This window comes from Rhamphochromis longiceps, linkage group LG19 (assembly GCF_057381845.1).
Source record: "Rhamphochromis longiceps isolate RC_006_pf linkage group LG19, R_longiceps_female_GT1.1, whole genome shotgun sequence".
NCBI lineage: Eukaryota > Metazoa > Chordata > Actinopteri > Cichliformes > Cichlidae > Rhamphochromis > Rhamphochromis longiceps.
In genome coordinates this window covers 24,737,914-24,749,677 of record NC_140575.1, presented here as the reverse complement: position 1 = coordinate 24,749,677, position 11,764 = coordinate 24,737,914, and the positions used below count along the sequence as shown (strand labels likewise).

Genomic DNA, 11,764 nt, shown 5'->3' with positions numbered 1-11,764 from the left:
TCATGCCTGCATCTTATAGTTCAATGGAGTTTGAGTTGCTGAGCTTTTGCTCCCCTCCTTTTGAATCTGAGGAGCAGAGGAGGGTGCATTCTCTTTGTCCGGTGCGTGCGCTACGCACCTACATTGAGCGCACTCGGGATGTGCGTTTGTGTGACCAGTTGTTTGTCTGCTTCGCTAATCCGAATAGAGGTAGAGCTCTGTCCAGACAGAGGCTGTCCCACTGGATTGTAGAAGCTATCTCGCTGGCATACAGCACCGGAGGTTTTGCGTTGCCCCACGGGGTGGGAGCTCATTCCACCAGGGGGATGGCGACCTCATGGGCTCTTTTTAGAGGGGTGCCTGTGGCTGATATTTGTGCAGCGGCTAATTGGGCGTCGCCGCACACTTTTGTGCGGTTTTATCGGTTGGACGTTACAGCCCCTTCGGTGGCTCATGCTGTCCTTTCTGCTGGGTCTACCACTCACTAAGGATGTGGTGGTCCCGTTCCGGTTCGGTGGCTGCTCTGCGGGGCGTGTATATAGGTCCCATACTTATGTGTTGTACCGAGTGAATCGACTGAAAGGGAACGGTTAGTTATGTCTATAACTTCTGTTCCCTGAAGGAGAGGAACGAGGTACAACACAGGGTGGCCCCACTGAGCAGTTGGCTCGGTGAAGAGCGGCTATCGAACTGAGGGATGACGGTGATGGCAGCGGCTATATGTGCGGGCGGGGCCTTGCGCGTGTCATCACACGTCATCTGCCGTAAAGGCGTGAATAAAGGTTTCTTCAGCCAGGACACGCGAGGGCGTGATATCCCATACTTATGTGTTGTACCTCGTTCCTCTCCTTCAGGGAACAGAAGTTATAGACATAACTAACCGTTTCTCTCAGTCTGCGCAAAGCTTGAGCAGACCGGGCATGGTACAATCGACGCTGCCTTTCCTCGCTGGTTTCTCGCTGCCTCCGTGAAGCTTGAGCCAGTCTGGCATTTTGCAGCCGAAGCCGTCTTTCCTCGCTGGTTTCTCGCTGTCTTCGTGATGCATGAGCCAATCTGTCATTTTCTAAGCGATGCCGTCTCTCTTCGCTGGTTTCGTGCAATCTCCGTGAAGCTTGCCCCCGCCGCTTATTTTCCAGGCGATGCTCCCTCTCCAAGCTGGTTTCACGCCGTCTTCTGGAAGCCTTAGCCAGGCGGTCATTTTGCAGACGTTGCAGCCTTTCCAAACTGGTTTCCCGCTGTCTGCGCGAAGCTTGAGCCGACCGGGCATGGTACAATCGACGCTGCCTTTCTTCGCTGGTTTCGCGCTGTCTCCGCGAAGCCTGGGCCAGTCTGGCATTTTCCAGGCGAAGTCGTCTTTTTTCGCTGCTCTCGCGCCGTCTCCGCGAAGCTTGGGATACTCTGGCGTTTTCTAAACGACGCTGTCTCTCTTCGCTGGTTTCTCGCTGTCTTCGTGCAGCTTCTGCTAATCTGGCGTTTTCCAGTCTAGATTCTCTTTGATGCTGAGATTCAGTGGCCCTGATTTTCTTCTTCCGCATGGCATCCTTACTGCTGCGGCAAGAGCCTTTCCTTTTTCTAGGCATTGTGGTGATGTGACCCTCTCAAGGCCCCTTGACACAAGGAGCGACATGCGCTGCACTGACCGCTGGCTGGAGCGAATTTTTCTGCTGGCCCTCTGCTGCGCTCTGCCGGTACGTCATTTTTTGCGCCCGCTCTACGTTTACTAGATGCGTCTGCTGCTTGTCAATGAAAACCATGCGTCTCTCATCTACAAAGGAGAAGGCATTGGCGTTGAAGTAACCGTACTAGTGAAGAAGAATGTACTCAATGACCTTAACTGCACATGCCTGCAACAAATCTGTGTGTGTGTGTTCGTCTGTGAACTTCTACTCAATCAGGAGTTTGATAACACACAGGCACGACTCAGGGCCCCAAAAGTTCTTATCTATATCAGATGTCATGAGGTCATCATATTGCCTAGCAACAGACTAACAGTGAACCCATTTTCCTTGGAAGAAAAATATAAAGAAAGCAGGAGTGGCTAGAGACTTTTGCACAGTATTCATAACATAAATGCTAAAAAAATTGGTAGTTTTAGCTTGTTGGTATATCACCATCAAGTTTGACTGCATGTTGGTGGAGTTTGCAGACAAACAGATTTGGTATAAAATACATAAAACAATGGGGCAAGGGATACAAGTGCTTTGCAGATACCATTAAAAAGTGGAATACCTGGTCAGCCTAATTAAAGATCCAGACTTTGCCAGTACATCAGGTCCTCTGTGCCTCTTCGTTGTTTTTTTATTTTACATTTTATTTCACTTGATTTAAGTAGTCGATAAGTTCATAGTTTTTCATGTTTTGAAATATGGTTTTATTTTAGCATTTGTTTGTGTTTGTTTTGAGGTAGACCTCCTCCTTCGTGCTCCAACAGGGCAATGACCCCCCCACTCCATGGCCTTCCTAGAGCTTCAACCTCGATCATACTGAAAATCGGGCAACAATGCTTAAGAGTGTCTTGAAACCAAGTTAAAGGAATTCTGCCATGAGTGTTAAAAAAATCTATCCAGAAATATGCCAGAAGCTTGTTGATGGATAAAAGTGTCTGATTGACGTGCAACTTACCAAGGCAGATTTAAACAAATAGTGTGGGTCTATGTATACCATATGTATACGTGGTACAAAGTCGTAACTCGTGGTGAGCATACGTAATCTTCTGACTACAACTGAAGATCATTGATTTTTTTTTCTTTTAAGGAATAACACATCTTTTAATCAAATGTTTGATTTATTGATAAACTGTACAAAACATACAGTATTTTATAAAGGTAGGTTAACATGAAAGCTCAATGGGAAATAAACATAAACAGTGTTACTATCAGAATTAGGGATCAGTCTGAAATCTTTTATTTAAGTTCTTTCATTATGTTCATTTTGACCTCATATATTCAGAATATATTCTGCAAATGTGATTGGTTTAAAATTCGTTGTCAACAGTAGGAAACAGCAGCAGTAACACAGTAATTAGATTTCAGAATGGGGAAAAAACATTTAAAACAAGATAAAAGTAAAATCTCAGCAGCAAAAACAATGTGAAAATGTACAATTACAACAGAAGCTAAAGGAAAGAATATTCCAGCAGCCAGACTGGACTCCTTCCATTCAGTACCATTAGACTAAATACCCAAATAAATAGTAGATTAGCAGATTAGTATCTTGAGTCACAGGATAAATGACAAGTGTTTGGAAAAATACCAACACTACATATCTCTTCTAGCATTTGGTTCCAGCCTCTTGGGTCATTTCAGTAAATGTAGGATTCTTTGAAAGCTTCATTGACCAAATGACCCTGATCTATTTAAACTACTTTTCTTACATTTGATTTTTTATATCAATTACAACAATTCTCCAATCATGTCACTTCAAGACAGCTCATGGATGTCCTCTGTCCGCAGTTAATAATCTCAGTTGACAAATCCATTTCAAGAAAATCTGGAGTATGGGTTTTGTCCACTTAGACCTGGAAAACATTAAACAATCAGTAAGAGTTGCCCTGATTTAAATAAATCGTTTGATATATTCACGCAAAATGGTAACTATGAAGTCAATGCCAGATTACGGTGAACGTAGCTTAGCACGGACAGGAGTAAATGGCTAGCCTCGCACTGTATTGTATCATAGCTAAATAAAAACTTACCAGCCTCTCTTAAACTTTTATATTTAGCTTTATGGTATACACCCATCAGCCATAACATTACAAGGACCTTAGCAGGAACATTTAGGTTGTAGGTTGGGCCTCCATGGATCAGACTCCAGGAGGTGCTCTTGCAGGATGAACTGGAACAAGTCTTGCGACTGTGTCTATCTTTTCTGCTCAATTAACCCTGATACTATGCGAGTGCCAGTGCAGAAGTAATTACTCATTGGTGTCTTTTGAAAATCATTCATATTATAGCAGGCCTGCAAAGTTAACATAGTGTTATGTGTTGCCCACTGGGGTGATTTCCACTCAAAGAAAACCTGGAGGACATAATCTGATGCTTTCTCTGAATTTCTTGCAGTAGCCAGTTCCATATCCATAAACATCTGAATTTCATTAGTAGAAAAGAGACATTTAAATAGTATAGCTCTGAACTCTCTGGACCTTATGGACACAGTCAGACAAGCTCTTTTTTCCCCTCCCCAGCAGTTATGCTAAACTGGGCAAAGTGCCTCATACTGGTAGCACAATACAGAATCAACTTTCTTAATCACGCGCTCTCATATCTACTAAATGACATTACAGGTGTAAAAAGAGCCACATTTTGTTTTGTAGAGTAAGTCATAATTTAGATGCTGTATAGGTAGCCGATTGCTGACACACACAGACTAACAAAGAGAAAAGCTTACCATATTTCTGCCTGATTTCCTGGTGTCTCTGCTTCATCTCCGCCCTCCTGTAAAGACAAAACATTCTTCCATAAGTCACAGGGCGACGACTAATGATTTTTCAGAATGTCAGACTCGTGGAAACAAACCAGTTTGGGCTGATAACAGTATGACGTCTGCATTTTTCCCCCTCGTGTGTGTTGAAAGAAAGCGATGCTAATCATAGCTATCAATGCAAAAGGTAGCCGGTGTGTCGCACCTAGTGCAACTATTACAGAACCAATAAAAGCCCAAAATGTATAATTGTTGTTTAGAGGAAATACATGTAAAGTATAGAGAAATAACTCCAATTTGTATGTGTTTATAGCAAATATTTAATGTTAGCTGAGAGAGATGCTGTTCTATAGGAGGAAACTTGGTCATAAAGACATGGTGCTGAACTGTAGTTTTGTTTTTTCTCATGATTTTTGAATTTTAATTATATAAACTAGAGATTTAGGCAGCAATTTAGAGTCCACCAATTCTTTAAAGCCACGTTTTGTTAAGTTATAGCTATGGATGTATCAAATACAGAGACCAACCAGTCATAGGGGGTGAAACAGTATTACAAAACAAAACATGATATTGCCACCTTTCGTCCTGCTTGGTTCTCAGCTTATTGGCCTGCCGCTGCATCTTGGCCTCAGACCTGCTAGATCTGAAAAAACAAGACCAGTGTTAGATTTATGTAGTAGAAGGAAAAGATTGCTGATTATTACTAACAAACTCATAAGAAAGCAATCATCGCAAGGTATGTTTAAAGAAAAGCAATTTAGTGGCATTCCTAGTGTGAATAAATGTGGGCAAATGTTGTGAGTTTAAGATGGGGTTGAACCCTGCAAACGTAGAAAACTTCTTTTTTTTTTTTTTTTTTTAAATTACCACACTTTTCTGAACTGAATCAACTTTAGTTCAGCCTTAACTTAATAAAACAGCATCTGAAAGTCAAAAATGGTGCCAGATGTGGATGACCTATGAATCAGTCAACTGCCAATTGCTTGACAAGGGGGTCGAGTTAAAGAGTGACAACAGAGTCCAGCAAGAACAGGAGAAGAATGAGAAAAGAGTAAATCAAAGAATAAAAATATGCCATGAAAAGCACAGACAGGCTCCACAGTAGACACATTTCACTGATTTTAAACAGTTTCACTTCAGCTCTTTGTAGTTATAATTTCACTTTTCTCTGTGGCTGGCTCATGAACCAACAACAGCAGAAGCAAGAGTAGCCCACAGACTGGATGTGTCACATGTTTTTGACACAGCCCCAATCCACAATAAACACTCTCTGCAGGTAGACGGGCAGTACCTGACTGCCTGCAGACTGCCTTTGTGCTACTTCACGCTCACGCATAAACGGAAACACTCCCATTTTCAGGATTGCTTACGTGTAACATAATCATTTAATTGAAGGACTTGATGGGTAGTCAGTACATATCTTAACCTGTTGCACACAACTAATAATATAATTGCTACAATGTATTCTACCAGCATCACACTGGCTGGAATGAGAGGGTTTTGTCAACCAGAGCTCACATTACACTTACCCGATGTTCTCACACTTGCAGCAGCAGAACAGACAGACCAAAAAGGCAATGATAAGAATGCCACCAACCACTGACAAGGTGATTATCAAGATCTGGAAGTTCACTGCAGACAGAACCAGAGTGACAATGTCATTCAGAAATCACAAATTTATCTTTCAGATAGAAAATTCTTGTTCTTCCTCCTTCATTAGGTTGCGTTTAATTTCCTCTTCTCAAACCAAATCATTCTACAGATGTACTGAATAAAACGTTAATGTTTTTTGACTCACTGATAAAAATAACAAGGATCAAAGACAATTTTAATGTTTAATATGCAAATGTACTTCTGTAAAAAGTTCTGCATCAAGATTTTAAAGATGTAATAGTACAAAAGCATGTGGACAAAATGAATGTTAACATGAATGGGTTCCTATTTTACTACCAAACTATTGGATAGCACGCTTTGTACAGGGAGAGGCTGTCACAGTGAAACAGGATAGGGCTTTCCCCCATCCCGCTATTGTCTAAAACGTATCTACACGCTGAAGCACTTATTCAAAACAAACAACCCCAGACGCAAAATCCACAAACATGGAGGGGTTTTTTGTTTTTCCACTCTAGTGATTTAGTGAAACTTTCATCTACAGCAAATCAGGATAAACTGTTCCAATCTTCATTTGTGAAAAAAATAAGAATTATGAAGATGCAGGATCTTTTAATCTCTATTTGTAAGTTTTGGGGGGTTTTTTAGGAAAAAAAAATAGTTTTTTAAAGAGAAAGAGCCTTTAAATATAACTATTTAGTTTTTATTTATCCTTGGCACGGTGCTGATTGGGAGCCTGTTGCGGTAGCTCTTGTTCCAATTTATTTATTTTGAAATTATTTCATAACCTACTAAAGTGGATTTTTCTTGCTCCTTGTAGTTTATGTGGAGGTGAAATAGCCTAACAAGCCTACTAGTGGTTTTTCGTATCACTACAATTTCAGCAAGTTGCAGAATAGGGCTCTACTGCCCGGAGCGAGGCCTGTAAACCTGGGGGACCTATGAGGAAAATGATGGAGACGAAGCTGTTACAGCCAGCATCATGGGGAATGTATGTGGCTGCCCAATAACATGGATTAGTTCAGTGAGCTGATTAAGAGCAGAGGGAACACAGTGAGTGTTGGAGTAGCAGCAAAACACTGTGCACACAGTGTGACTGTACCTGGCTTCAGGACTTTAGTAAGATGTGTTATGTGAAGGGATTGCACAATCCCAGACATTTTATCTGGAACACTGAAGTGCTAGCTGTGGGAATGAGTCCATGTTATGCGTAAAGGGAATTAATTGTTGCTGTTGCATTTTGATGCTGAGGTCAGCCAAATGACTGTGGCTATAGATCCTCTCTGCACCACTTAATTAACACCTCATCTAACATCTGTTTCAGCTCAGCTGCCACAAGGACAGACGCAGAAGTTCTTTGCTACCTCATACCACAATACATGCCTTCATTTTAGGTTTAACCTCCTAGTATAGTATCACATTTAGATTTTAATCCATAAAGCACTTGACTTTCTTGTATTTTTCATTTAACCTGAGCTCCTTCTTTGGAGTAATTTTTAATTTTCCAATTTTTTATCATGATTGGACTGATGCAACACAGTAATTTCTCAACTTCAGGGACATGTAAGTATTTTTGTCTTATACAAGAATATCGTTTATTAATTATCACTAACACACAGAGAAAAAAAGAAAGAAAATCAGCAAATAAGCTTCAGTCGGACAGTGTACTGGACAGCATATTTAACGACTTTAATTCAATTAACTAAATGTTATCAATGTGATCAGCTTGTGTGTGTGTGTTTTCTTACTCCAGCAGAGTCCCCATCGTGCATCATTCAGAGGGCAGAGCGCATGGGGTGGGAGGATGGTTCTCACTGGATATGTTACACATGACTTTGTTGTGATGCACCACAAGCACTGTTTAAAAAAATGTGCACAATGTCCCTATTAGTTAAACAGAAAAACAAAAAAGGAGGTATGCAGGCTAATTACAGGAAATTACCTTTTTTAGGCTGTGTGTGATAGGCACACACAGCCTAAAAAAGGAGCAGGGTGAGAATTCATGAGATCAGTTACTTCTCAAACCAGTCAAACAGGTCTGGGTTGGAGGAGGAGACATCTATTCTGACCATGCACACACACAGAAACTCTGTTAACCCAAAAAAGAAATCAGCCAAGCAGAAATAAAACGCTCTCTCAGCGAACTTACCGTCACATTTTTCAGACATTCCTCACAGCTTGTCCCGTTTTTCAACTCACACACTGTAAGTCAAAGAAGTTAATACAATCGAGTTAAAGGACATAATGGGCAAGGTGGAAACATTTTGCCTCAAACGTCAAGGCAAACATGACTGCAAAACTTGTCGAGTTTAAATGAAAGCACCATGAGGAGCAGATTTAAAAAGGCCTGGCATGTGCCCACTCTGGTTTTTGTAACTACTGGTAATCCTCCTGGGACATTTTCCATGGCGACTAAGTACAGCAACTACACAGCCTGTGGAACCAGTCATGTTATTATCAGCAGACATACACAGAACAACAGCCGGGTTTGTGCGAGTGAAGCCATGCATCTGTAAAATGGAGAAACAATGTCTCATATTTGTGTGTCACAGTTTAGTCTCTGCTCTGAAACAATCAAGCACCCCAGGGGCTGAAAAAGAGACTCCTTGTTCCTGTTGAGAGGTTTCAACAGTTTTCAGAGACAGGAATCTTACACAGACACAATTCTACCAACAAAGTTGTGTTTTTATTCCTTTTAAGCTTAAATGTGGCCGGTACGTAAGGTTATCTAATATATTTTATAATAAATAGTTTCAGTGTAGAAAATGCAAACAATGACATTTTAATTCTAGATGTTTGGGTGCTTTTCTCCTCAGTTCAAGGCTTATGAAACAATGCTTTATGAATATAATAGCCCTTAAAACTGTTGTGACTTTACTGAACAGATAAAAGACTCACATTCGGGGTTTTGAGCAACCTGCGCGTAGCTATAAAGATAAAAACAACAATACTACTAAAAACAATAATAATAATAATAATGAATTAGAAAGCAGCTACATCTGATCAAAAACAAAAAACAAAGATTTTCAGCTTAACTAATTCCTCAGCCCCCACATTCACCGATTCCTTTCCTACCGTTCTCAGGTGTGGACGAATCGGCGAAAACGCTCGCCAGGCCGAAACCAAAGAGAAGAACAGCCAATAATATCCGTAAACCCATCATCCAAGAGCGTAGACTCAGATTCTCCTCCAATTTTTTTTTGTTTCAGAAGATTTTAGAAGACAGTGTAAGCGCAAAAGGAGGAAATGCCTCGGCTGCTCCGACAGAAGTCTGAAACCTGAGAAGTGAACTTGCTGGGAAGGAACCAAAAGCAAAATCCTGACGCACGCTCTCTTTACGCACCCAAACAGACAAAAGAGGGAAAGGCGTTGGCAGAGCGCAGTGCATTTCGATATACGTCATTTAAACTATGCGCTGAATAAACGGAGTTTACAAAAATAGCTGCTTTGACACACACAAAAAGTATATTTTTAAAAAGTCACAGTTAAAACATTAGCTTTTTTCCTGATGGATCATACCTTTTTACAGCTGTTTCGTTTAATCCATTCATTTCCAAGCTCTGTGTTGGCCTCCCACAGTAGGAAAGTGACTCTATAACAAATGCTAACACATAACAGCTAATTGTTGTAGAGGACTTCATGAGCTAGATGTTGTTGGGCAGCTTAGCTCCCCAGCTCCTCAGCTCTTCTAAAGCTTCCATATTTTGTTTCAACAAATTAGATGATAAACTTCATGAAACGAACAGGACATCCAAAGGCAAAGAGGTTTGGAGCCCTAGTGCCAGCACATGCACAGCTCCCTGAAAAACTTCCACTCTGTTCAAAAATAAGTACACAAAGATCACGGTAAATATAGGACCATTTTCAATAATTTATTAAAGCATAATTTTGTAAAGCCAGTTACAAATAAAAAAAGAACACCACACATATCTCTCTCTTTCTCTCTTTTTTTTGTTGTTCTTTTTGTTTAAACAAGCACAATGTTTTACTATGTAAAGGTGATAATAAGCGTAACACAAGATAAGAGTGGGCCCCACTTTGGCCGCCTGCGGCTGATAACAGGACCCTTTGTGATGAAGTTGCCCTTGAAGACAGATTTGTAATCAGAATTTCCATTAAGAAACATGCTGATCACATTTCAGCAACTACAGGGCAAGTTCTTCTTACTCAGTGTAATATCAGTGACAGACAGAACCACAGATGTAGAATAACCAGATCTCACAGCTCCAGGGTCCTCAGGATTTATGGCTTGTGAACTTCAATTTTTCAGTTTTTCACTCCTTTTTTTTTTTTTTTTTTTTTAGATTAAACTAAATTAACCAAAAGTTCAAAGTGGAACCTGTGAGTGAGTTCTGCTTATTCTAAATCTACAGGCAGGATCCCAGTGGGCTGTGTGTATGCTTTCAGGCCGTAGCTATGATTAAAGACACTGAGGTTATTAAAATTTGGAGAATTTTAGCAAATCTCTGCATTGTACACTTACAACTTTACATGTCGTAGAGACTGATTTCAATATTCTTAGACTTTAAATTGTTATATTTAAAGAAGCAATTCAGGTTTTTTTTTCATTAAATCTGTGGATAAATTTATTTTTGGTTACTGGGCAACACTTCAGAGGGGTTGGAGGGGTTTTGGATTCACAGCCTCAGTTTTTCTAAAATCATCGCTGCCACCCTGTAGAGTATGTGATGAACTAGAAAAACAACAACATATTTCACCTGAAGAACTTCACTTTAGTGTCTGGTGTGAAAAGCCAAACCAGATCTGTCTTTGGGGCAAATCCTGAAAATCTTATTGCCACAGAAACAAGTTTAGAAACTTCATCTAAACCAGATAAGACAAATAACTGGAGCATGTTGTCATGCTGGACGGTAACTTTCCATGCTATGCGAGCACTCCCAGTGGATATCTGCTTTGTGGGAACACTTTGTTTACAGTGCTCTCTGCAGGTGTTTGACATGAGTGCCATCTAGCTGCAATGCACAGCATCAGGTGACCTCACTTCGAGTCCAAAGAACACACGCACGCATGCACACACACACACACACACAAAGCAGTGATGAATTTCAGCATTCCAAGTGCACAATTAAACTTTTTCCAAGCCCGTGTCCTCACAGTGTCATATCTGCTTCTTGTACACTGATGCCGAAAAAAAAAGAATAATCAAAAGCATATTTTCATTCTTCCTGAACAAACTTTGCAACACATACAGCACAATAGGAAATAAACAACCCCTCAACCCTCCCCTGATATTCCATGCTTTTCCCGTTAACTCACAATTACAACACCATTCTTCGCAAAAGTTACTCATGTAAATTCATCTCTTTTTTTCCAAGGAATACAGTAGTATCACTAGTATCACTTCAGTAGTATCGCTTCTCTTTTCCCTTCTCGTATCCAACAGTTTACGCCATTAATACACTCACACACACAGCAGCAATGCAGACACAGCACTTTAGGTTGGCTAAGATAGGGGGAATACAATAATAACAGTATTATCAGTAATTGTTTAAATAAAAATCACATGTTCATAAATAGGCTAAAAACACAGACAAACAAGGTTGTGTGCATTTTTGCTTAAGTCTCCTGATCTCTGAAGAAAAAAATGAGAATAGCTTGAGCAGATGAGGATAGACAGGATTTCATGGCTCCAATTAATTCTTCAGAGTGAGTCCAACAAATAACAACAATGATAAATTCATCAAAATGCTCTTAGAAATATGACCACGATACCAGCCAGACTCACTATAGTCTG

General features: G+C 40.5%; 2 protein-coding genes across 2 annotated transcripts; both read right to left on the bottom strand.

Annotated features, from left to right (window-relative positions):
* LOC146646836 (uncharacterized) lies at positions 1–1,668 on the bottom strand. Its single transcript, XM_085390736.1, has 2 exons — positions 816–1,668; positions 1–66 (listed from the first exon to the last, which is right to left on the bottom strand). Exons 1-2 carry the CDS (start codon positions 1,557–1,559, stop codon positions 1–3), a joined length of 810 nt encoding a protein of 269 aa, XP_085246862.1. The 5' UTR covers positions 1,560–1,668.
* Positions 1,669–2,745: 1,077 nt separating this feature from the next.
* pttg1ipa (PTTG1 interacting protein a) lies at positions 2,746–9,342 on the bottom strand. Its single transcript, XM_085392127.1, has 7 exons — positions 9,085–9,342; positions 8,159–8,211; positions 7,758–7,866; positions 5,928–6,030; positions 4,976–5,041; positions 4,366–4,412; positions 2,746–3,496 (listed from the first exon to the last, which is right to left on the bottom strand). The coding sequence occupies exons 1-7, from the start codon at positions 9,170–9,172 to the stop codon at positions 3,459–3,461; spliced, it is 504 nt and encodes a 167-aa protein (XP_085248253.1). The 5' UTR covers positions 9,173–9,342; the 3' UTR covers positions 2,746–3,458.
* Positions 9,343–11,764: the final 2,422 nt, after the last annotated feature.